Source organism: Thrips palmi, unplaced genomic scaffold, assembly GCF_012932325.1.
Source record: "Thrips palmi isolate BJ-2018 unplaced genomic scaffold, TpBJ-2018v1 HiC_scaffold_1, whole genome shotgun sequence".
Lineage (NCBI taxonomy): Eukaryota > Metazoa > Arthropoda > Insecta > Thysanoptera > Thripidae > Thrips > Thrips palmi.
In genome coordinates, this window is record NW_023144620.1 from 10,257,887 (window position 1) to 10,281,758 (window position 23,872).

General features: G+C 39.0%; 5 protein-coding genes across 12 annotated transcripts; 3 read left to right on the forward strand and 2 right to left on the reverse strand.

Moving 5' to 3' along the window:
* Positions 1-789: 789 nt before the first annotated feature.
* LOC117640730 (RAC serine/threonine-protein kinase) lies at positions 790-8,349 on the forward strand. Of its 3 annotated transcripts, none has more exons than XM_034377586.1 (10): positions 790-934; positions 1,898-2,029; positions 2,112-2,346; positions 2,433-2,625; positions 2,707-2,904; positions 2,979-3,170; positions 3,248-3,376; positions 3,460-3,597; positions 3,677-3,841; positions 3,927-8,349. In XM_034377586.1, exons 2-10 carry the CDS (start codon positions 1,939-1,941, stop codon positions 4,176-4,178), a joined length of 1,593 nt encoding a protein of 530 aa, XP_034233477.1. In that variant the 5' UTR covers positions 790-934; positions 1,898-1,938; the 3' UTR covers positions 4,179-8,349. The 3 variants fall into 3 exon arrangements, with proteins under 3 accessions (XP_034233477.1, XP_034233469.1, XP_034233487.1); XM_034377578.1 differs by having other exon boundaries at positions 887-1,042; XM_034377596.1 differs by lacking the exon at positions 790-934 and adding an exon at positions 1,290-1,423.
* A 96-nt stretch (positions 8,350-8,445) lies between these two features.
* Positions 8,446-12,848, reverse strand: LOC117640726. Its single transcript, XM_034377563.1, has 6 exons — positions 12,345-12,848; positions 11,690-11,913; positions 10,945-11,095; positions 10,725-10,856; positions 10,564-10,651; positions 8,446-10,452 (listed from the first exon to the last, which is right to left on the reverse strand). Exons 1-6 carry the CDS (start codon positions 12,575-12,577, stop codon positions 9,136-9,138), a joined length of 2,145 nt encoding a protein of 714 aa, XP_034233454.1. The 5' UTR covers positions 12,578-12,848; the 3' UTR covers positions 8,446-9,135.
* A 218-nt stretch (positions 12,849-13,066) lies between these two features.
* Positions 13,067-20,569, forward strand: LOC117640800. Of its 2 annotated transcripts, none has more exons than XM_034377691.1 (4): positions 13,067-14,018; positions 14,190-14,428; positions 14,510-14,657; positions 20,440-20,569. In XM_034377691.1, exons 1-3 carry the CDS (start codon positions 14,010-14,012, stop codon positions 14,655-14,657), a joined length of 396 nt encoding a protein of 131 aa, XP_034233582.1. In that variant the 5' UTR covers positions 13,067-14,009; the 3' UTR covers positions 20,440-20,569. The 2 variants fall into 2 exon arrangements, with proteins under 2 accessions (XP_034233582.1, XP_034233572.1); XM_034377681.1 differs by lacking the exon at positions 20,440-20,569 and adding an exon at positions 14,741-14,858.
* LOC117640701 lies at positions 14,855-21,766 on the reverse strand. 5 transcript variants are annotated; one of them, XM_034377543.1, is made up of 17 exons: positions 21,636-21,766; positions 21,293-21,373; positions 20,815-21,145; positions 20,472-20,744; positions 19,653-20,388; positions 19,251-19,575; positions 18,859-19,161; positions 18,534-18,779; positions 18,265-18,441; positions 17,954-18,172; positions 17,779-17,869; positions 17,267-17,691; positions 17,045-17,182; positions 16,701-16,970; positions 15,648-16,614; positions 15,373-15,561; positions 14,855-15,302 (listed from the first exon to the last, which is right to left on the reverse strand). In XM_034377543.1, exons 3-15 carry the CDS (start codon positions 21,138-21,140, stop codon positions 16,505-16,507), a joined length of 3,639 nt encoding a protein of 1,212 aa, XP_034233434.1. In that variant the 5' UTR covers positions 21,141-21,145; positions 21,293-21,373; positions 21,636-21,766; the 3' UTR covers positions 14,855-15,302; positions 15,373-15,561; positions 15,648-16,504. The 5 variants fall into 5 exon arrangements, with proteins under 5 accessions (XP_034233434.1, XP_034233425.1, XP_034233416.1 ...); XM_034377534.1 differs by having other exon boundaries at positions 21,558-21,690; XM_034377525.1 differs by lacking the exon at positions 21,636-21,766 and adding an exon at positions 21,498-21,618.
* LOC117640790 lies at positions 21,758-23,722 on the forward strand. The gene is made up of 5 exons (XM_034377652.1): positions 21,758-21,966; positions 22,246-22,350; positions 22,436-22,467; positions 22,545-22,610; positions 22,702-23,722. The coding sequence occupies exons 1-5, from the start codon at positions 21,840-21,842 to the stop codon at positions 22,885-22,887; spliced, it is 516 nt and encodes a 171-aa protein (XP_034233543.1). The 5' UTR covers positions 21,758-21,839; the 3' UTR covers positions 22,888-23,722.
* Positions 23,723-23,872: the final 150 nt, after the last annotated feature.

A 23,872-nucleotide genomic window follows, 5' to 3' on the forward strand; every position in this document is an offset into this window, starting at 1 on the left:
GGACAAACAATGGGGGCACTTTACGCCCCGTCCACCAGTCCTGGGGTCCAGCCTTGGAGAAAAGGTTGGTGCAGCAGTTGACCTGGAACTGGCCGCTGCTCTTCCAGTGGTGCATCGCCGCCAACGCCCACGTTGCTTGGCATGAGGGTGTAACGCGGCCGACCAGACCGACCGCGGACCGAGGCGGCGCGGTACCCTCAGCCAGCGGTGCCGCGGTGCGCAACGTGCACACACACACGGCGTGTTTGGCAAAGCTGGTTGCTTTTATTGTCTGTCCAAACGACCGCCATATATTGGCGATGTCCGGAGGCGCCCGTTCTGCACCGTTCCGCTCCCCTCCCTCCTCGGCTTGTCTCCGAGGCTCAACTCCTGGCCGCGAGCCGCGGAAAGGGAAGGGGTGGTCATCTCTATGGCGGCGGAGACGGTTTACGATTATGTTGTCATAAAGTCGCATTGATACCGAACTACAAACAGTGAGCAAGGCCAGTCCGGACTGTCTGGACGCCAAAAGTAGACATTTGTGTGCGTTATGGTCGCGATGGCCGTGCGGCGTGGCGAGCCTAGCCTAGCCGGCCGGCCGACCAAGTTTTGACAACGAAAAACGGGCTTGCCCAAGGGCTCCGCCGCTGCAGGGGAGTCAAACGAGATGCAACTCATTGTCTCCAGGATCTGTGACTGTGAGCCACCAGCCACCGAGATGCTGCGAACAACAATGCCCTCTGCCGCAACAGCGGTAGCGGGCAGGCGACAGGCGAGACGCGAGACGGCCAGCTGTTCAGGTTTCGCGCGCTGCGCAGTACTCAAGACTGCCGCAAGGGGCGCTGGTGTGACGGTCGATTGAGGTCAGAACTGGAATGAATGGCCGTGCGTGCGTACGCCGTGCGGTGCTACACGAACAGACCCTCCATCGTCGTTGTTTTGGATGGAGTTGATTGTAAGTCGTAAGCCTACCTTTGTCAAATTCTCGATTTTGAGCGAAAGTGTTTGTATTTGCGAAGAAAAGGCGCGCATTAACGAAGCCTACGTCTTACTTTCCCCTCGTGTAAGTGTTTTATTTAACTATTGTGCCCTCAATAACTATGATACTTCAACCATTGGACCATGCATTGGGATCAGAAAGACTTTGTGAAATTGGAAGTTTGACACAAACGTGCTCTACATTTAAATAATTCTGACTGTTCTTATACTTATTGTGACATTATAACACGGTCCAACTCTTGTTGGGCCTTCCTCGGGGTCATTTGGGGACTTTGTTGTGTCGTATAGGTTAGGTGCTCTACCAAGGTCCCCTGACGAGTCGAGTCGTTACGTGCGAACTGCGCAGTTCGTCACCCTGTAGGTGTCTATTATCACACCTCGGGCACAAATGATTCCACATGTTGTGTGTCTGTCTTCTCTATAACGGATTGACCTGCTGTGAAAAGTCGGTGGAAATTCTTTCAAACCTCTTTTCATGTTAACCTTGTTTAGTGCCTCTGCCATGTATCAATCTTACTTTTTCTCTCACGTCTGCTTGTAAATAATTCTAAAGTGGTCGTTTCATAAATTGACAACTTCTGTCTGCAACTTTTGATAAGAACTGTGCTGCTTTGTTGTGATTTTAGACATTTCTTTTCTCAATTGAACTGTGACCTCTTCTCTTGGGAAGATTTTTCTGGTTCTTTGAGGCAAACATTTCATCTGATTCAACTTAACACTATCATAATGAGTGCCATTTACTTCTTTCATTGCACCATTTGCATTGAATGGAACTGTTTGAGCTATTTTTAATTTATGTCCCTCGTCATTTCAGCTTAATATGAATGCTAACTAAATGTACCCACATTTTTAATATTTTTTAAATAATTTGGAAGAAAAATTTTTCCTTAGGCATTATTAAATTTCCTTGCTCTTTCAGGTTTCTAACTGCACCACCAACACCATTCTCAGGCGGTTACAATGAGTGAACAGACTGCGGGCTTTGTGCCCGCTGTGCCCAGTCTACCACTCCCTGGTAATGTTGTGAAACAAGGGTGGCTCTACAAGAGAGGTAAGCTGCAATGTACACTTGTTAAAAGCATTTTATTTTACCTTTATAACCTGATTGACTACAATGTATATCTGTTTTGCAGGCGAACATATTAAAAATTGGAGACCGAGGTATTTTTATTTGCTGGACAATGGTTCACTGATTGGCTTCAAAAACAAACCAGAGGGTGCCCTAGGTGATCCTCTAAATAACTTCACTGTTAAAGGATGTCAAATAATGAGTCTGGATCGCCCCAAGCCTTACATATTTATTATTAGAGGGCTTCAGTTAACCACTGTTATTGAAAGGACTTTTCATGCAGAGTCAGATGCTGACAGGTATACTATTTGCATCATATTGCTTGTCTCATAGAATATTCATTTGCTAATTTTCTGATTGTGTGTTTGGGTTTGTTATTTAAAAGGGAGGAGTGGGTTGCTGCCATAAAAGGAGTGTCAGACAACCTTGCTGACAGTCAGGATGTGGAAATGATGGAACGTGCCAGTTCTATTAATAGTGGTGATTCAAGTATTGATGGTTCTGCTATTGATGAGCTGTCAGCAAAGTTTTCAGTCCAAGGTACTTCAAGCAGCAACCGATCAGGAAAAAAGAAAGTGGTATGTCATCAGATCCTATCACCAAATAACAGTCTTATGCATCTTTCTTGCCCTTCTTTAAATCTGAATTTCCTGTTTCAGACCTTGGAAAATTTTGAGTTTCTCAAAGTTTTGGGGAAGGGTACTTTTGGTAAAGTAATTTTATGCAGAGAGAAAGCCACTGGTCATCTTTATGCTATCAAGATTTTAAAAAAAGAAGTTATCATTAAGAAGGACGAAGTTGCCCATACACTCACTGAAAATCGAGTCCTACGAACTACCAATCATCCCTTCCTTATTGTAAGCTACTGTTCTTGATTTGTGAAATTTCGTTCATTTGGAAAATGAGTTCTTAACTGTTTGTTTATTTGCAGAGCCTTAAATATTCTTTCCAAACAGCGGACAGACTTTGTTTTGTCATGGAATATGTGAATGGTGGTGAATTATTTTTCCACTTATCCCGTGAAAGAGTATTCTCTGAAGAAAGGACTAGATTTTATGGAGCCGAAATCATCTCTGCTTTGGGCTACCTTCACAGTGAAGGAATAATTTACAGAGACCTGAAGGTAACTCGAGTAATTCTCCAACCTATTAACTTGTTGAAATAAAGTAGTGCTGCTAAGTACCTTATTTGATGTTTTAGCTGGAAAATTTGTTGCTCGACAAAGATGGTCATATTAAGATAGCTGATTTTGGACTTTGTAAAGAAGATATAACCTATGGAAGTACCACTAAGACATTTTGTGGCACTCCAGAGTACCTTGCACCAGAGGTGGTAATTTATTTTACTTTTGATTGCCTATTTTTGAAACCCCTGCTCATATTTATACTTCTCTTGCCATTTTTGTGCCTTAGGTTCTTGAAGACAATGATTATGGACGAGCTGTTGATTGGTGGGGTGTTGGTGTTGTAATGTATGAGATGATGTGTGGACGGCTGCCATTTTACAACAGAGATCATGATGTCTTATTTACTCTTATTCTTGTGGAAGAGGTAAGTGGTACAATTTTCGTGTACTTCGATCACTTTAGTGTTACTCTGTATCATTTCAACTCCTGTTAAATTTGATTAGGTGAGATTTCCTCGCAACATATCAGCTGAGGCCCGAGATATGTTAACTGGACTCCTTATGAAAGACCCAAATAGGCGTCTTGGAGGTGGCCCCGAAGATGCAAATGACATTATGGCTCATCCCTTCTTCAGTTGTATCAATTGGTCTGACCTTCAGGCCAAAAGGGTAAATTAATTTTATCTGTAGTTATTTTTATGATCCACTTGTCAACACTTAAGTTTAATCCTGAAATACTTTTTATTCCTTTCAGCTAACACCACCATTCAAGCCACAAGTAACATCTGACACAGATACAAGGTATTTTGATTCAGAGTTCACAGGAGAGAGTGTTGAACTGACACCACCTGAAAATGCTGGTCCCTTGAATTCAATAGCTGAAGAACTGGAAAACACTCAGCCATACTTTGCGCAATTCAGCTATCAAGATATCAGCAGTTCAACTTTAGGAAGTACAATCTCAGCCTCTAGCTCTTCCTTAGCAATCCACAGCACTGTTGAGTAGGTTATATTGAGGAAAGATAATTTAAATACTAAAGCAAATTTTAAAAACTCAAAAATTACACTCAGCCACAAGGTTCCTATGTGATTTAAAGTGACTGAAGTGCTCCATAAGCGCGTTTTTATGTATGAATGAATTTTGTAGTGGTTGTGTGTATGTGGTGAAACACTGTTACTTCTGCATTATGCTGTGCCATATGAGCACCTGGAGGTCTCCTCTTTCCTATTTAAAGAAGTGCTGTTATCAAAATGTGTGTTTGTAACTTTTATCTTTTTAAGTTATCCTCTCGTGTTTTTCTCTCCTTTTAATGGGTCTGGTGATTATCATCATTCACAAGATGGATACTGCTCACTTGTATAAAATAGTTAAACTCTCATGTTTCTTTTCATTTAGTTGTTTATGAATTGATTACTGCAGCTAAAAAGCACCTGATTGATAGACATTTGTCCATTTACATTCCTATCCTCTTTCTCAAAGCACTGAATTGTTTTCTGTTTATTTAAACTGTTGTTATTAACATGTGACAGCCTGGGGCTCTTTCTCATCAGTACTTTTTCATTCATTTTTATGTTTAACTAAAGGAACCAAACCCGTTCTTGTCTTACAGTGCAAGTTCCTATCATATTCCCTTGAATATGCTCTGTGTGAAGAGTATTATTTTGTAACAAAGTCCCTGAAATCAATCCTTGTCTTTGGACATGGAAGTTGTAGTTTAATTCTTTTCTTTCAATTTGGAGTGGCATTTTAACAAAATATGGTAATTATTTGAAATTTAGCACACACTATCACTTGTTGTCAGCAGCAATATTTGCCTTAGCTTTGCAATGTACTCTAATCATTTCGCCTGTACTTTTATGATTCAACTACCCTCTGTATTGATCAGTATCAACTTTTCTCCTATGTGTGAAATAACTTCCATGTCCCATTTTGTTTTTCCTATGTTGTTGTTTTTGGTTGTCGATAGGGTAATGGGGTAGGAGCAGAAAGTGTGACAAGATATTATAACCCTGTTGACTGTTCATTAGCATTTTTAATTTTCTTAAATATTGAGGGGGGTTAGAGGATAACCAAAGGTGAAATTATGCATACAAGCCATTTAGCAGGCCCATTAAAATACTTCTGTTCGCAATCTCAATCAACTATGAGTTTGTGATTAAGTGAACTAAGGTAGTTAAGTTTTGCTGGGACCAGAGGTGTCTGTAATAAATCGCGAGGATGAACATTTCATCCTTGTGTAGACCATTCAGACTGTGTGGCAGATTTCAGTTCTAGTGCTTCAGCTTCTATCACTAACATATTCTACATATTTGGTGCTTTACCAATTTATAGCAGTTTACAGTACTTAAAGTCAATGCTGCTCGGTGTATTATCTAAGCAATGTTCTGACTGACAACCTCCATAGTAGATTTCTTGATGTGCTACTGTCTGCTTTTAAGTTCAAATGTCGAAAATACAAATGACATATACATACGACTGTCTTTTATTATCTGCCTGAAACAATTTGTTAAATGCGTCTCTATTTAAAAGTAACATTTCCGTTATTTTGAGAAACATATTTTTAAAAGACTGTTCAATGTTTAGGAAGTGCAAGACAGAATGTTACTTTGAACTCTGAGGGTATTGTTGACCTGTTTTGTCTTCTGATGTTTCAAACGAAGCAGCAATTGGACTTAAAAGCAACTAATGACGCAATTTCGCTCTCATAGAAATGCTTTTGGAGAAATTGGCACACATGGTTAGCACAAGCATTTGGACACTTGATATCGTCAGAGTTTTAACAAAATAAGTCCCTTGATACTTTTATAATTGTTGTTGTTATTGTTGTTGTTACTATGTAAAAGTGCTGTTTGCACTAAATTTGTCTTCTTGTTGATGTAGGTGTATTTTGCTTTAAAATTGTCTTAGTGCTTGTTATTTTTCTGGAAGTACTCTGTTTGTGTGCCTTCACCTTGTACTACTATTTAGGGATTGTTACGGACAAGTTAACACAAGTACTCATGATGGGTGTACAGAAATGTATTTGCTTCTTTAGCAATGTGAATTGTAGGTGGCCTCTTGATGTAATCTCAGTCCCAAAATTAAGTATACATGTAATTAAAAAATATACCATGCTAAAGGATTAACCCATTGAAGGTTTTGAAGTCAGTGTCAAATGTCACATGGGGAAAAATGATGCAAAGTTCATAAAGTGATCTCTCTTTAACAAGATTGAACCTAATGTTGTTTTCTGTGTGCAGGAGATTGTTAATATAAATTTGGCTTTTTTTCTGCTTTGCTCTTTTTGACAAACTTTCTCAGAAGTGTGGACTTGCTGAGTTATGCAAAATTGGGTACTTTAAACAATCACATCAACATTCTTTTGATGTGTAACATTTAGTATAAAGTGCTCAGTGCAAGAGAATTATTGAGGGCTTCCCTGAGGTTTATTGCGTTTTGTCTTAGCCTTCCATAAGAGTTTAAAAACAAAACCCTCATAAATTAACTGTTGAAATGCAATTGTTATTCAGACACTTTCAAAATGTCTCCCATGTTCCATGAGATACAACCTGTTCCTGAATCTCTTGTATCATTGTTATGAATGAAAATCCTAGGGGAAATCAAGAGTTTTGTATTATCTTGTTTTATAAACAAGGAAGTGGCCAGTTTTGATATTTTTCTACTTGAATAAGTATAGAGCAGGCCTGCTCTGTATAAAGTTTTCCACCTTGTCTTGTTGTTCTCTACTATTGATATTTAATTTGTGTGTTGTCATGATGCAGTTTTGAAGCTTTTAATTACTGTTTTTGGTCTAGTCTTGTCAACTTTTATAAATTATTTTGGATTTTCAACAATTGTTAATTTGTTTCCCATATAATCCACATTACTTCAATTGGAAAAACAAAAGAAGAAAAGAGGACTAAAGAATAGGGAGAGGAAAAAAAGACATAAGAAACAATCTACTATTGAAGGGGTTTGCATTAAAACACAGTGCAGCAATCCTGCAACCTGTTTCTAAGTCCAAGAGCCACTCCATATTTCTTCAATTGTAGTTGTTGGGCATCAGAACTTTGCATGTCAATTTTTGTCTATGCTAGAAGAAACATTCAAAGTAAATTGTTGAGAGCTCAATGTAACCCTTTTTTTCCCACTACAACTCAGCAAAATTGTTCCCCAGGATGGCTAGTACAAAAGGGAAGAGAAAAAGTTTTTATTATTTCTTCAGAAGGAGGTGTGGATCTTCTTCTCTTACGTGGTGCTTTGTTACTTTTTGAAGACTGCATTGCATGTGCTACTAGGACTGTGGTGTGTTACACAACAAATTTGATATGTTAGCCCTCTCTCATATTCAGTGTCACAGGTGTACAAAATAACAACTATTATATTGTATTTAGACTACTGTTGCTCATTGTCAGGCTTGTAAATGCCTTCGTTTATCTGGGCACAGATGTGTAATTTATGAATGGCCGTCGTTGAACCTCTCTTATGAAATTGTTGAAATAATCGATTTTATACAATTTCAGTACCTATCATATCGGGGTTTCTGATAATGTGTGTATTCTTTTGCTTTACAAGATGGAATCTATTGACATTTAAACATTTATTTAATATATTGCATAAAAGTGTAATTTTTCATTAAAATGAAATGCTTTAACTACTCTGCTTTTATTTGGATTGTATTGTTCACTCTTTGTTTGAGAATTTGTTGCATTTTTGTGTACATATTTGATTTCTTGAAACGTTCGAAAGTATATGTGCTCAATCATGTAATAGTCATTGTTTGGTTGAATCGTATAACCATTTTTGTTATAAGGCATGAAAGAGATGTATGGATTTTGCAATCAAGTTTTGAATTGTTGCTATATTGCAGTTAGGAAAGGGGCAAATTGATATGCTTAGCTCTATTGTACATTTGGACCAAAGTAACTGAACTGACTCTTAAAGGATTATTGAGAACTCCTCTACTCATTCCTGCTCCCCTAAATTTTGTCTGTCTTACAAACTGCTCACTATTCACACCAAGCCATCGATACTTGATGTGATTTGCAACTCCTCGCTGCATACCTAAGAGGTGCCTCATGACCTGTAAGCTTAAACCGTGCATGTTCTCAGAGAAACCATCAAGTATACATATTTGTAGATAGTGTGTAGATTGTGATAAGATTGTGATTAAATTTATGATGTGACTGCGGCCTAACTTTTCATCTTATTTTACATCCCTTCCATTGGGACATATGGGACAAGGGGATGAGATTATGGTGATGTAGTAAAAACTTTGAGCATGAACTTAAACTAATTTTAAAATTGTTCTTTAATTACCATTAATCAAAATATAATTTTCATAGACTGGATGAATCTCCAAAAAGTAGTACTGATCAAAATTTAACAATAACTGCAATTTTGTGGTACAGTAATACTGTAGATAGCACTGACTAACTTATGCAATATGACACAATTCCATTAGAGGTCTCACAAAAATGTGAACAATAATACAACAAAAAGGTATCATGTTTGTTCAATGGGTCGAGCTGGTCACAATGCATTATAACTAGACTAAATTATAAAGATAATAGTATATATATATAGCACAAAACAGTCGTTTATAACTTAAAAATCGTAGTCTTCATAAGCTGATACAGCTGCCTAGAGCCAGCTCTAAGCATTAGTATTCCTAATTACTCACAAAAGAAAGATGCATGCAAAAATTCAAGTGATCGAACAGCAAGAAAAAAAACAATAGCATAACTCTTCAACATAACATTATAATAATATAAAAATTGACTTTTTTGGCAGACACGCATTCATATTGCACCACACAAAATGACACTCATAAAATGACTTAAAGTAAGTCAGACTTTAGGATTACCACAGCTTTTAGCAAACATTTATTTATAATGATTTTGACAAGAAAAATTAATGACTAACTTTGACTAGAGTCATGTATGTAACACAGGAAAAGAATTCAAAAGCATTCAAGCTGTTTCTATTTAGACATCCGAGGAGAGCAGCAAGACGGCCGAGCCATGTGCATCGCAAGGGCTTGTAAAGAATTGCTTGCTGCTTGACAACAACTCTTCTGCAGCACCATTCGAAGTTGCTCCATTGTGTTTAGACACACCATTACACAACATGGGTTGGGATTCCTTTCAATAGGAAGAGAGGATGATTCCTTGCTGTCAATGAGAGGTGCGCTCGTACTCACGAAAGGAACATTTGCAGCTCTGTTGGCTATGTTTTCTGACCACCCAGAGGGCTCAACTACTCCAATGTTAAAGCGCACATCCAACTGGTCACTATCATCCACCTGGGTTTCCGCATCTTTTTTGTGGCACCCGTTTATCAATTCTCCTGAATCACAATCCAGGCAGTTTGTTCCAGAGGTTGTTCCACACTGGCAATTTGTGCATTTGCAGATATCTGCGGAAACAATTTTTAAGATGTCACTGCTTTGACCCTGTGAACGAAGTTTTTCCTCTGATGCCATTTGTTTAGTGCAGACATTGAGGGATGCTACATCAACCCAGTCAGGTTTTTCAATTGATTTTGTGCCAACTGAGTCCTGAGAGGAGACTGGTTCTCCAGGATATGGCAGTACTGATGATAAGTGCATATCTGTTGTGTTTTCCATGAGGGATAAGATATCATTAACATCATTGTCTGCACCGGTCTCATTAAAATTCGCCATAGAAATGCTTTCGTTATTTCCATCTGGCAATGCAGAATCTTCGAAAGTCTCTTGACCTTCTTCACTTTGACACATAACTGGAGGCACACAACTTTCCAGCATAAGTAAAGAAGATAAGATGTTTTCTTCATCTATGCTCTGTGTAGTGATTCTTGGTGCAATGGTGTATGGCAGGTGCAACAGTTGTGCAGCACTACCGTTCTCAGAAGAGCTGAGCAGATTTTCAGCACCTTCTAAAGCAGCAGGTTCAAATGTCTCTGCAACAGCAGCATCTAAAACATCTGTACTGCTCCAATAAGCTCCTATTTCAGAGAGAGCAGTAGTTGTCTCACTTGCTGGAACTTGTAAGTCTTGCAAAGTGCCAAGGAGGTTCTTTGTGCCATCCAATTGATTTTTTAAGACGTTGGATGTATCCACTTGGAGTTGCATGCTGTGTTTTTCACCATCTGATGAATAGCTGATAATTGCAGGAATAGATGTGTTACCACAAAGAATGAAGCTATTTGATGCACTTTCAATAGCAGTGGGTGGTCCCAAATCCTGGTCAGGACTCCTTTGAATTGACTGCTGTGGTTCTTCGAGTTCATCTGAATCAGAATCAATATTATTCTCTCTCTGTAAAATATGCAATATGATATAGTATAACAATTTTAAAAGGCAAAAAATTTGAATGATGCAAAGACAGGAAAAGTCAAGGAAACAAAATCTGTTTAGTGTGTTACTAACTTGATTCTTTGCAGATGTGTGTGTCCGGTGATGAGTTTTAAGATGGTGACTTGCAGTGAAGGCTTTTCCACAGCCTTCCTCCTGGCACCTATAAATGAAATTATTAGATTTTTGCATCTTGCCGTACACCTAGGATATTTTTAATGTGAAAATCAACTTACTTGTAAGGCCTTTCTTGAGTGTGAGTACGAATATGTTTTTTCAAGTCACTCAGAGTTGTAAAAAATTTCACACAACCTGACTCCTCACATTTGAAAGTGTTGCCATTGTGAAGTCTTTGATGAGCACGAAGCCTAAATCAGATTTGATAATACCACAAAGATTACAAAGATTATAATAAGTTAAGGCAACAACTCAAGTTTTGATGTAAATTCTGCTTACCTATAAAGTGTGTTAAAGGCTTTGTCACATCCATCTTGGATGCATTCAAAAGGTTTTATTTTTGTATGAACCCTCACATGTATTTTCAGGCTATATGAAGTCAGAAATGCTTTACCGCAATTTGGCTGCGAACATTTGAACCGAAACTCACCTGTAACAAACAAATGAAAACTTAAAATGAAATATAAAGGGTATTGTTGAGTGACAAAATTATGTTACAGAAAACTGGGAAAATATGATACTGTAACATTGTAATGAGTAAAAAAAATATTATTTTTTAAAATTTTAGGACAATATTTGACAGTGACACAAACAAAAACATATCTACAGTGCAATGGAATTTTCATGGAGCATGCTTCAAATTTCATAATATTCTGCACAGGCAGCAGGCCAGGATTAAGCGGCAAGAGCACATCCAATTTAATGTGTAAAAAAAAGTTGTTAAAGTGACAGGCTCAATTAAATAAATAACATAACTTAATTTCCTGAAGTAAGATGGGGTTGTGCCCTAATTTGTTAAGTTTGTAAGTGAGCAACATGAATGCGAAATGCTATGTTAAGAGGTGCCAGGGTGAAAAAGTAACACAAAAAAGGTGATCCGAACTATGGTGTGTCCTTGTATACTTAAAATAAGAATATTATATGTACATTTATTTCAAGTTTATAATTGGAATGAAATGATGAATGTAGATGAGAGAATGATTTTTTCATCAATGAATAGAAATCATGACTCCTTCCACAATACCTTTGTGAGTCTTCATGTGCATGCGAAGGTTCCCAACAGTGCTGTAGGATCGGCTGCAACTGTCGTACTCGCAACGGAAACGCTTGATTTCACGTTGATTTGTGTCAGGATCAGTGGTCTCGATGGTAAGCGTTGCATGACTTGGATCTGAAGGCATTTCTCCTCGCTTTCCGAGAGGATGCAGATGCATGTGGATCTCATCTGAACTGATGGTGTGAATATACCTGCCATTTTTTAACACAACAATGTTGTATAATAGGTGCATTGAATACGTGTGGGCTCTGATAGAAGAAGGGAGTATTCTCCCCTAGTCTTTTCCCATCCTTCAATAGTTACATGAAAACATCTCAAAGTCAAAGTATATGTGACAACAGAGAAGGAACACTGTGATAATCTTTAGAAATAAACACAAGAGCGAATGTTTACTATGGAAAGAAAAAGGGAGAAAACCAAACGAAAATTGCATGACTTAAATACTCCCAGTAGTACACTCACTGGGTCTGCTGTGAGCATTCAAGGAATCAACAAGTACTTGTTGCTTCAGCACATACCATGAAACATCATGCAGATAGCAATTTGGAACGAATTACACACTTACTGTTGTTTGGACAAGAGCACAGTGGATGACAGTAACCCCACTGTATTTAAAACTCACCCAGCATTTTCGATGACCCTTTCTTCTGGGTTAGTGGCGTCGAATCTGTCGTTATCGAAATCTGTTATTTCTGGTAAAGATGCATAATCCCCTCCAAATGTGGAGAAATCTATGCCATCGTCCGAATATTCGAGACCATCACTTTGAGTTGTCATCTTGGGACTTTGCCTATCAAGCAACGTTTGAAAGTAATCTGATTTTGTAATGTCGATGTCGGCTGCTTCGTCCGCCATCTTTCCCCTCCACTTCTAATGCCCGCCTACGCTTTCTATTTTTGGGATGAGCCGGTTTAGCTGAAGCTGAAATTTGGTGACCAGTGAGTGACCAATGCTGACGAAACACGTAAATTGACTTCTCCTTACTAAAAGGTGATATCTAGTTAAAACAAACTCAATTCAGTACCGATATTTGTAAAGGAATCTTATGTCGGCAAAAAGTTATGTGATGGTGCAACAGTGCAACAGTTTGCTCGGTTTGCTTGACAGATTTGCAAGACAAAATTGTTTCAGCCTGGCAACTTGGCCGCATCCATCGAGGCACTGTAAGGTCGTTCGTGCAGTTAAAGTGAATATGCAAATCGAATCACGAGGGGATTTTTCAATCACATGCGAACGCGTTTGATAATGGTACGTACTGTACAAAAATTCAAAGAGTCCCGCTGTGGAATGTCCAAGATCGCCAACTGCGCACGTTTCCGTTCGTTGTCGTTTCCGGTGCGCTTGATTGAACGATTGAACGTCGGTATCGGTTGCGACTGTCCTTCCCTTCGGATTTCGCAAAAATCTTTCGGTGCGCAGTCAAAGTCACGATGAAATGCGCGTTACGAACCGAAGAGGAGGACGAGTGTCATCCTCCTCCATGTGCAGTGTGCCAGTCGTGGTGAACGCCTGCGTGTAGGCAACCCTTCGTGCGCTCGCGCCCAGCATGCCGGATGGGTTGCCTGCCATTCGGCGCACGGCCTCCACGCTCGCTGCGCTGCACTGTGTAGTACTGTGCCTACGCAATGACCAAATCAATTCAAGTCGCGGCGCTTACGAGCAGCGCGGTCCTGGCGATTGAAACTACCTCACCTCCAGGCATTGTGGATATTTGCACAAGTACGGTGCAAATAGGTACTGCTGTGGTATTTGCACAATTTGTGCAATCCCCTTAACAAGCGCTATTTGCACAATTTGTATTTAACAAAATCGTGCAAATATCCTTTGCTCAAAGTTTTGCACAATTTGTGCAGTCGACGAAACCAATGCTATTTGCACAATCGTCCCGGCGGCAAGTCATTGGTCATTGACACGGTCTCTCTCAACCGAAACAGTAGCGAAGTTGGAAGAGGGACTGACAGTAGTGCGACCGTAGGTTCAACTCCACGCTCCTCTGATTTTCTTTCCCTTATTTTTCACGCCAATTGTGATAATCCCAACAATCTACGCTACTTGCACAAACTGTGCAATCCGTCGGCTTACCATTATTAGCACAAGCCAAGTCGAATTCCTGCGTGCGTTTTCTATGATGGAGAAAGGTTGGCCACCCTGCTTCCGGCCGTTTGTGTTTTGTCGGTTCGTTCTTTCAAAAGATTTCAAGCGAATAACAGTCGCAGTTAATCGGGATTCACACGTCAACACTTGCATCAAGAACCAAAAGCTCATTGGTTTTCATAGCTGATCGGAAATGATGGAGGTGAGTTATCAGAAAACGAAATCACAGTGATATTCTTGTTGAAGTTAATCACTTAACTGGCAAGCAAAAATGAAGTTCAAACAGTGACTATGCCATGAAGTGGTTTGGACTTTACTTTTGCTTACCTGACCTTATTGGAGCTGTTGAATATCCCAACCTGTGTTGTTCTAGGACAATGACAATGATGATGGGCTCGTTGCTGGGGAGGGATTTTTCCTCGGCCAAGAATTTGCATCGTACAATGAGTTTGAGGACAGGCGTTTGGCCTTTCAAGAAAATACCTACTGCCTATTTGTCATGAGAAGGAGTGAAAGGTCACAGAACAACATTTTGAAATTTAATAAAATGCAGTTTGAATGCAAACAAGCAATGTCTACTCGACCTGCCAGAGGGAAAAAGCCACACCATGAGTAAGTGTTTTGCTTGCCACAATAAGTATTTCCAACTGAAGGTTGTCGTGTTCTAACCCAGTTTCTTTTTTTTAAATGCAGGTCCTATAAAATTGGGTGTGAGGCGAGGATACATGTTGCAGCAACGACCGCAGGGAGACTGAAGGTCACGGCATTTCATGATGTCCACAATCATCCTTGTAATGAAACTACGTATTTTGGATATCCTGAAGTGCAAAGGATGTTCTAGGTAATGAAATTGTTTTTCATAATTCATATTTTTTTAAATGGAGAAATCTCTCCAGATTCTAAATTAGAACTGATTTTTTGCAGGTTTTCGTAATTGTTATGTCTTGGTCTGGATATTGAACTCTTTCATTTCTTTCTGTAAGTTAGATGAAATTAAAAGCCTAGGGAAGGGAAGATAATAAAAGAAATTTGCACATCTTCAGGTGTATTGTTTATTTTAAAAAGTAATTTAAAACTGTTGAAACATTGTAGCAACATAGATAAACTTGCAAAAATTGGCTGCAGAAGCATTCAAAGCAAAAGACACTGAAAAGTATGCGCAAAGCAAGCACAAACAAATCAAAGAAATTTTAAACTGTTAAAAGATTGAAGCAACATCAACTTGCAAATATTAGCTGTAGAAGCATTCAAAGCAAAAGATAATAAAAAGTAAGCGCTAAACAAGCACAAACAAGAAATTTAAAACCGTTAAAACATTTGGGCAACAAAAACTTGCATATGATGAAATATTGGCTGCAGAAGCATACAAATCACAAGACACTAAAAGGGTAGATCATTAAATGCTATTGCAAAACTTACTGGGGCGAAAATAATTTTTTCTTTACAAGACTCCTGCCTTGTCTGGATACCTTAGAAGGGGTAGTTCCTGTAAAATGAGAAAAATATTTTTGCTGTGACACAAATTGTGGTTTGCCATAGTTTGATTGACCACAAACCTTTTGAGCAGTCCCTGCAAAAGCGCTGTCCATCCTCTATGCGACAACACTCAACTGTGTCATGAAGTTGCTTGTCACATATTGAACATTGGAGTTTTCCCGTTGTTGCCTTGCCTAAAAGACAAGGCAAACACGAAATCTGTGAGCAGCTTATTTGAGAGACGTCAGCAGACCTTCGTTTGGTGCCTCCTGAATCAATCAATGTTCAGCATAAGAAAAATGGCATTTTGAAAAAAGGAGTAAATTGTGATGAATCATGAACCAAATATACAGACCACTGCAACACCCACAAACTCTAGGCTGGCCGTACCCCTCTTCTGCGCCTGGAGCAGCCACCGAACACGGCTCAATACCATGCACAGCACTTTTGCATACCGAGCACCTGTGGCCACCCCCTGCCTCCTCACCACACTTACAGCAAAAAAGTTTTCCATCTTCCTTGTCACTGCCAGCATCTATAGACCAAAAAAAGTTAAAATACAGCAGGTAAGAGATAAAACTGAGTTCAAAGTACCTCCATGTTGATTTGTTATGACCAAGTTACGTCAAGAACACAGTTTCACAACTATCTTTGAGGTAAACCACACATTAATAATTAGTGGGTGGCACTATTCGACATTGCCTATTGGGGAATAATCAAATTCACCGCACTGACAGCAGATCTAAAGGAAACCTAGCAAAGAACATAACACCCTGCTTAATATAAGAAGTACTTAATCAGAGACTAACCTTGAATCTCTCAAAAGGCATTGCCATCATAGTTGTGATGTTGACTTTGAAATGCTTCATCAATTACAGAAATAAAAATATTTGGCAAACATGTTCACAAAAAAAAGTTTACCATGAGAAAAAAGCAAGCAACAAATTAAAATGTTTAAAGTAAGAATCAAGATACAGGATTTAAAAAAAAAAGTTTGCCAAATATTTACATGGAAACAGATTTGACCACAACAAGTACAATTTGGAACTGAAATCATATGAAATAAATTACAGTGTTCACACGCCAAACTTTTAGTTAAACACCAAAGGAGAGGAGGGCTAAGCAAATAAAAATAAAGCATAATTAAGGCAATTACATTTAAGGTGTTAGAGCATAAGCAGAAATGTTATTACTACCAAGGAGTCAGCTACTTCATTTCTGACTCTGCATTGAACACTGTGACCACGAGGCGAGAGCAAAAATGAACATGCATTGGTTACCAGTGTGTGAAGAGAGAGTCAGACTAACAGTAGTAGAGGAACCTTGGAAGAAGAAGAGAAGAACATAATTACACCAAGTTATACTTTGTTTACCAGAATAGGGAATATTTTTGTAAGGAACATCATACTTGTTTTTTTCACAAAAGCCATGATTTTGTATATGTGCTTGCAAGTGATGTGTCGGCGTTTGTGATCTTCACACTCACAAACCCACAAACCATTACCATCTTTGGATACTTTGTAAGTACTTCCTTTAGTCTTCTTCCCTTGGCTCCGGACAGTCCAAACATTTCCCTCTTCATCAAATTGCTTAACGTCCAAGTCACTAATTAACAGCCCTTTCTTCTTGCGGTCCTCTTCCTCATTCTGAGGGACAGAGGAAATAAGCCTTGCAGCAGCTGAAAAAAATTAAAATATTCTGCAACTGATGGGTTTGTTTATAAAAACAGGTCTAACAAGAATTGAAACTTACATGGTTTTTTGAGAATTGGTCCCTTCTTTCCTTTGGGCCAGTCCCACACAGTTTTTCCAAGACCTTCAGGCCTGCCTCTGTGTTTTATAGCCAGCGGAAGTTTAACGCCAGCAATGGCCTGAGAGATGTCCATTTGTGCTAAAATAAGAAAACAAATTGAAATAAACTATGCAATGAGACTACAACTCTCAACAAACTGAAATTTTCTGGAAATAGACTTACCTTGTGACAAATTTTTAGTGTTGATCTCAGAGACTGCATTGTAATCAAGAATTTGTGAATTGTCTGACATTTCCTCATGGTTGGTTTCATGAGCTGTACTATTTTCAGTATTATTTTCGCTCTGTTCTAGTTCCGCTACAGCTGCGTTTTGGTCACATTCATCAAATTCACAATCATTCCAAGACTGTGAATTAATAAGCGACACAAGCATGGCTAGGCTCTCTGTTCCACTATCAACCTCATAATCAATGGGAATTTCTAAAGTGTTTGGTGTACTTTTATCATTATTAGCATTGTTGTCCTCAGCAACTTTAACACTACTGTCCTCAGTAACTTTAGGAGCAAGTGTCCTAAAACCACACTTTCCTAAGGGGCATACCCAGAATGACCTTCCAGCCATTTTGTGTGAAGGCCCAGCAACAGCCCTAGAAAAAAAAGTCAGAAATATGGATAGATGAAAACTTTAACAGTTCCTTTGACCGCAAAATTGTAATTGCTCTAAAGCACATTACCTTTTACAAGACAGTTTACACCAACACATTTTGACCTGGGGGATGGGGACAAAAGTCTGGGAACTAGAATGGTTTATACATTCTCCATCATCTGTAATAAAACCCAAGGGGCAAAAGTCAAGTTTATCACAATGGTAGTAAAGACAAGAAAATGAAAATAAAATATTGATCTTACATGACATTAAAGCATTCTTTGAAGGGTTCTGCTGGGAAGAAGATTGGTTTACAGGCTCCATAAAGACAGACTTAAAGTTTTCTATCCGTGTCCTTGCACTTTCCCTTCTTGAATCATTTCCACAATCACTACCATCTGCTGGTGTAATACTATCCAAATCCTGTGCTACAGCTCTGTGTACCTTAGTTGCAGTCACATTTTTTTGCGGGAGATTGTTATCTGTATAAAATGGATAAAAAAATCAAGCATAATATGTACGTATGAACAGCAAAATGTGCCGACAATTTCACATATATCCAGTTATATCTTACCAGGCTTGCCATGAATTTGAGCAGAGGTATGGACCATGTTGATTGAGCTTGCATTTCTACGCTCAGCAATTCGCTGAAACAAGTCATTAATAGGGGCTACCCTCTCTTCGTTGGAATATAATTCAGTTGCTTTGTGTGCCTTAATTGCAGTCACATTTTTTTGCGGGAGATTGTTATCTGTATAAAATGGATAAAAAAATCAAGCATAATATGTACGTATGAACAGCATAATGTGCAGACAATTTCACATATGCCAAGTTATATCTTACCAGGCTTGCCATGAATTTGAGCAGAGGTATGGACTATGTTGATTGAGCTTGTATTGCTATGTTCAGCAATTTGCTGAAACAAGTCATTAATAGGGGCTACCCTCTCTTCGTTGGAATTTAATTCAGTTGCTTCAAATCCAAAAGCATTTTCAGGACCTACAGTTTCTCCACTCAAATTATTTTCAGCATTTTCAGCATTTTCTTGGCATGCATGATTTTCTGTTGTCTGAAGTAACAGGTTGGTATCTGTCAAATTATAAATATGTAATGACAAGGAAGGTCCATGAAGGAGGTTTAGTCGTTATATGCTGTTATAATTTCTTACCATGAGCCTGCATAATTTCTAGAGCGACTGTTTCTTTGCCTGAAGCCCAAAGTTCAAAGACATTCTCTAGGAAAGAATAGCGTTCAGCATACTGACGCTCACCAGACTCCGACATTAAATTTCCTATTTTGCGGAGGAGAGTCATTGAATGTGTGTAGCGGTCTTTTGCATTATGAGGCATCATTTTTGAAGGCACAACCACAGTACTTATATTCTGGGAATGTGGTGTGGTATCTTCAGATCTTGACTCATATCCCTGCAGCCACATTGGGTTAATCTCATCCTTGCAGTAAAGTTGACAATCTAGAGAGGAAACAGACAGTTATTAGTTGAATCATTCCAGAATTTTTAATTGAATTTATGAGACAACTTTTCGTTTGAAGGAGACTCACCAGCCAATCTTCTTTGATGAAAAATATGCCTACAGGGCAAATTGAAACTGCACCAATGTGTACACTGGCAATCTTTGGTGGAAGGTTTCAACTTTGCCATCTCTGCTTCAGTCACAGTCTGTTGAAGCTCCCAGATCATTAATTTTGCAGAAAATTTAGTCATGTCATTCAAAATAGTGTTTACAACAGGGTCACTGTTCTTGGTACAATAATGCTGCTTGGCACTTTCAACAGTATTTCTAAAGAAAACATCATCTTCTTTATTTTTGACCATTTTGATGAGATTTTGAATAGCTTCATGGAGTTCATTATCTTGGTTCAACATCTAAAATGAAAAAGCATTTAGTAATTTGTAAAATATAATATTAAAAAATCAACATGGCTAAGTGAATAATGACTCACCATCTTTATTTTGGAATTGTGGTTTTCCAAACGATTGTTAGTGTTGTTTCCCAAATTTAAAGATTTCTGTTTGTCCCTGAAGCACCAAGCTAGCTTACAATTTAACCAGTCTTTCTTGAATTTATCAAAAAATTCTTCAGAGGCAATATTTTCTAGTTCTGCAACTATACCAGGGAACTCTTCACTGCTGCAATATCGTAGAGAGTTGATTAGCACGAGGACTTTAGGATCTTCCTTCTTGGCCCTAGTCTTGAATGTGCGGGACACATGAAAATCGCAGAGCTGGATGTTGGCATCTGGTAGCACATTCTTTATGGCTTTTGCCTCAGAATAATCTTTGTCAATAATGACAGTTTTGATTTTTGAAGCACATTCAGCACCAATTGACGTTTTGAATGACTGGAGCACATTGGCGATGGTCTCAGATCGTTCATTCGCAATAAATGCATAGCCAACAGGCCTGCCATCACCATGCCCATCCATCGTCATGAACACACTCACAGGCATACGCCTGGAGTTTATTTTGTAAGTGTGATCCATCAGAAGCACAGTGCCAAACTCTTGCATTGTCTTGCGCATGCCAGAGGTCTGGATGAATAGAAACTCCAATTCATTGTCTTCATTTCTTCCTACACGAATATGAGCCTCGGGATCGGTATCAAGAAGCTCTTGAAGAGTATCACACAGCAGTTCTTCGGGAGTCTTCCCCTTACGACCCTCTCTTTTAAATTTTGCTCTGAAAAAATGAAACAAAGAAAAGAAAATATTAGGCAAATTTATATTTTAGTCACAAGACCAATCTCAGCTGGCATTAATTACCTCAGATTTGCCAAGTCCCGCTGAGTAACTTCACCACATCCCATGTCCCTCAATACTGATCTCACGACAGAGGGTTTGACCCCACCTTTGAAGAGAAGCTTTGCTGTTGATGTGGCCTTATCATCGTTTAAGTTAGAACGCCTAGTTTTAGGCAAAGCTTTAAAGTAAGCTTGGTCACATGTGTGGTTATGCTGAGTTATAATTTTTTTCACAACTAAGGCCGTCTTGTTGGCAATAAGGTGCACCATTACTGGACAATCGACTTTCCAGGTTCTGCAAACGTAAGATCAAGATTGTCAACTGTATACATAAAAGAACAAAGAAAGTTGTAAGAGCAACTCACGCCTGAAAGTTTCGCTGTCCTGTTCCCTGGTTAATTCTCTTTTTTCCCCCTGACACACATGTTAGCACAATGTTTTTGTGCACAAGTGCTTCATTGTAGAGGACTGTTTCACCCCGCCCAGTCAGCTTCTTATTTTCATTTTTAATGGATGTTGAAGTGTCAGTAGTCCATTGGAAACAATTCTTCTTTGCATAGGAGTTAAGGCACCTCTCCGCATCTGTCCATGAATCAAATGACTGCCCTACAATAGGCAGTGGTGCACTAGTATTTTCTTCAACATCTGGCTCCTGAACGTTTTCTTCGACATCTATCTCCTGATCTTCCATTTCTCCTGCTCGACATAATGATAATATGGTTAGGAAGCCAAGTCAACCTTAACCTAACAATTTCTCTGCTATTTTATAAAACGAACGTCGTTGGCGCCACGCAAACAATGATTCAGCACTTGTATAATTATTGATTCGATCCATTCACTTACCAGCTTTTCAAAACGGTAGCAAGAATCTTGTGATAAACTTCAAGGGGGTAACGAAGAGATGAGCCGAAAAGATTCAAACAACTGGCAACAGTCCCACAGACTCGTAAGATGCGATCGGGTAAAAATCGGGCAACTAGTGTGATTCGCTCTGTGCAAATAGCTGTCATTTTGAAGATTCCACAATTTGTGCAATTTGTGCAGGTACCGGTGTTTGCACAAGCAGACACAAGCAGACGACTTTGTTGTTGTTGGGGGGGCTGCCAACCTTTCCGCCATCGATAGGAATGTCGACACGGCAAGTGCAAATAATCCCCTTTATGGGTTGAATAATTTGTAAGAGTACCAAGTTCTGTCATGGAGTCTGTGTCTGTGACTCCATGGTTCTGTTGAAACTGTACAGTTGGCGGGAGAAAATATGTTGCTGTGCAAATAGGTTTTATTCAAGGTAGTGCACAAGTTGTGCAGACAGGTGTGCAAGAATTATTTGCACGGGTTGTGCAAATACCCAAGGCTTCCTTCAGTGCACAAATTGTGCAATTATAAATCCATGCCTCGTGTGTTTCACTTTGCAGCCCCACGTGCCGACGAGCTGACGAAAATTACTTGTTGCGCGTGCTTCCACACGTTTGTCGATCTCAATGGACTGCATCGCCACCAAGAAAATTTCTCATGCTGTAAGTATCTTTTCTTTTTACTAGCTTCGTTAATCATGAAAGTAGAACAAAAATATTGCTCTTTAAACATTTCTTGTAATATATATTTTAATTAGTAATATTTTCGACAAATTTGATCGGTCGTACATTAAAGATCATATCTTCGTTTTCCGTTAATAAATCTATAATTTTAGACAACTGATTTACAAAAAATAAAAAATATCAAAAAAGGCAACAGTTTTAAATAACTGCTCTCAAATCACGACGTTTGCCCCAACCCAAGCTCTTTGACTGTTTCAGGTAAAAATGCTCTCCCATTCACAACACGTCGCCCTTGGGCTGTGCCCAATAAGTTTCTTAAGTTGGCTGTACAGGAGAATCTCCGTCCCTTAGAGTATTTAAAACGTAAGTGCCAAATTCTGATGAAAGCTTGAGATTCAAGTGGCTTTTTGTCATGAGAGTGCGTAACAATTTTTTTTATTTGTCGCAGGGGAAAATATAATGTGGCCAGTGGGACCAAACGTAAGTGAAGAATGTTGTAAGCAGCTCCGTCCATCCTTGCGAAACGCCTTTAACACTGTTTTGTTCTGTGTTTTCAGGATTTTTTAAATTATGACGAATTAGAGCCCATGGAAAATGGCCATGATAATGAAGAATTGAAGTCTGTAAGTAATAGTGGTCTCTATATGCTTATAAAGAAGTGCAGACTGCAATAACAGGGTCTAGAGTACTGTGGTATTTGTGTCCATGTTGCAGGAAGGCAGCAAAGTGCAATCTCATTTCGATGATATTCCTATTCATACGAGAAAAGAATACAACTATGAAGAGATGGTTGAAAGGGCAATTGCTGCTGATGAAGCTTTTCTACCACATTTAAATAATCCGGATATGGTATTAACATCTAATGTTTTCAGGTATTTTTGGAACATGTTTTTTGGGTAGTCTCATTGAACACGTTGTTCATTTTACTCTTTGCATACATTCCTTATCATGTTGGCCATGGAGCAGTTGTGTTACTTGGGCTGCATGAGTATGCAATGGCTGCCCATTTTGAAGGCCTTGTCACCACTCTTTGTGGATACTGTGCTATTGGAATGATATTTGTTATCCTTCAAGGCTTAGCTTCTTTGTTCGGGCTTATAAGAACTAAGCGTTTTTTGAGATTGTGCTATATTGTTGTGAAGGTATGTAATCAAAGCCTTTCGTTTCCATGTTGCTAATTATGATGATAATTGTGATTTTTATTGTAAATGTTGTAATTTGATTTGGAGTTTAGTTCTATTGTCTGAATTTAGCTGATGATACACGATAAGGGAGCGGGAGCAAAAGAACACGACACGAACACTCTGGAGTCTGGACAGGAAGTGAGCATTTATTTAACATGGCTGCTGCTGGAGCTGGAAATGCAACAGTGACAAGTGCAAGCAATTACACACAGGCAGTGACTATGATAATTAGTGCATGACTTATTATGTGCAGTATGAGAAGATGGTACAGCGGCAAATACAAATATACATTTATACAGATAGGCAGATTCAGTGGGAAATTTAAATGTAGAGGGTTAATCTTATATTTACAACAGTTAATGTTTCTTCTTTTTTATTTGGCAGGTTTCACTTTTGACCGTTGTCGAATTAGGTATCTTGCCTCTGATATGTGGTTGGTGGCTTGATATTTGCTCTCTGTCAATGTTTGATGCCACCCTCAAAGATCGAGAGGCCAGCTTCCGCCTTGCACCAGGAACAGATTTATTTATTCACTGGCTTGTGGGCATGGTATATGTAGTACACATGTACCATGCCCACAAGCCAGTGAATAAATAAATCTGTTCCTGGTGCAAGGCGGAAGCTGGCCTCTCGATCTTTGAGGGTGGCATCAAACATTGACAGAGAGCAAATATCAAGCCACCAACCACATATCAGAGGCA

What these genes read in the sequence shown, in the direction of transcription:
- LOC117640730 (XM_034377586.1), top strand. Translation starts at nt 1,939, where the DNA reads ATGAGTGAACAGACTGCGGGCTTTGTGCCCGCTGTGCCCAGTCTACCA. An exon ending in GCAGAGTCAGATGCTGACAG is followed by an intron (nt 2,347 to 2,432) that starts GTATACTATTTG and finishes GTTATTTAAAAG; the next exon opens with GGAGGAGTGGGTTGCTGCCA. An exon ending in GATCAGGAAAAAAGAAAGTG is followed by an intron (nt 2,626 to 2,706) that starts GTATGTCATCAG and finishes TTCCTGTTTCAG; the next exon opens with ACCTTGGAAAATTTTGAGTT.
- LOC117640726 (XM_034377563.1), bottom strand. Translation starts at nt 12,577, where the DNA reads ATGGCGGACGAAGCAGCCGACATCGACATTACAAAATCAGATTACTTT. An exon ending in ACTCAAGAAAGGCCTTACAA is followed by an intron (nt 10,652 to 10,724) that starts GTAAGTTGATTT and finishes TTTCATTTATAG; the next exon opens with GTGCCAGGAGGAAGGCTGTG. An exon ending in ACACATCTGCAAAGAATCAA is followed by an intron (nt 10,453 to 10,563) that starts GTTAGTAACACA and finishes CATATTTTACAG; the next exon opens with AGAGAGAATAATATTGATTC.
- LOC117640800 (XM_034377691.1), top strand. An exon ending in GGGAAAAAGCCACACCATGA is followed by an intron (nt 14,429 to 14,509) that starts GTAAGTGTTTTG and finishes TTTTAAATGCAG; the next exon opens with GTCCTATAAAATTGGGTGTG.
- LOC117640701 (XM_034377543.1), bottom strand. Translation starts at nt 21,140, where the DNA reads ATGGAAGATCAGGAGATAGATGTCGAAGAAAACGTTCAGGAGCCAGAT. An exon ending in AAAGAATGCTTTAATGTCAT is followed by an intron (nt 17,870 to 17,953) that starts GTAAGATCAATA and finishes GTTTTATTACAG; the next exon opens with ATGATGGAGAATGTATAAAC. An exon ending in ACCAATTCTCAAAAAACCAT is followed by an intron (nt 16,971 to 17,044) that starts GTAAGTTTCAAT and finishes AATTTTTTTCAG; the next exon opens with CTGCTGCAAGGCTTATTTCC.
- LOC117640790 (XM_034377652.1), top strand. Translation starts at nt 21,840, where the DNA reads ATGCCTCGTGTGTTTCACTTTGCAGCCCCACGTGCCGACGAGCTGACG. An exon ending in TCCCTTAGAGTATTTAAAAC is followed by an intron (nt 22,351 to 22,435) that starts GTAAGTGCCAAA and finishes TATTTGTCGCAG; the next exon opens with GGGAAAATATAATGTGGCCA. An exon ending in ATAATGAAGAATTGAAGTCT is followed by an intron (nt 22,611 to 22,701) that starts GTAAGTAATAGT and finishes TCCATGTTGCAG; the next exon opens with GAAGGCAGCAAAGTGCAATC.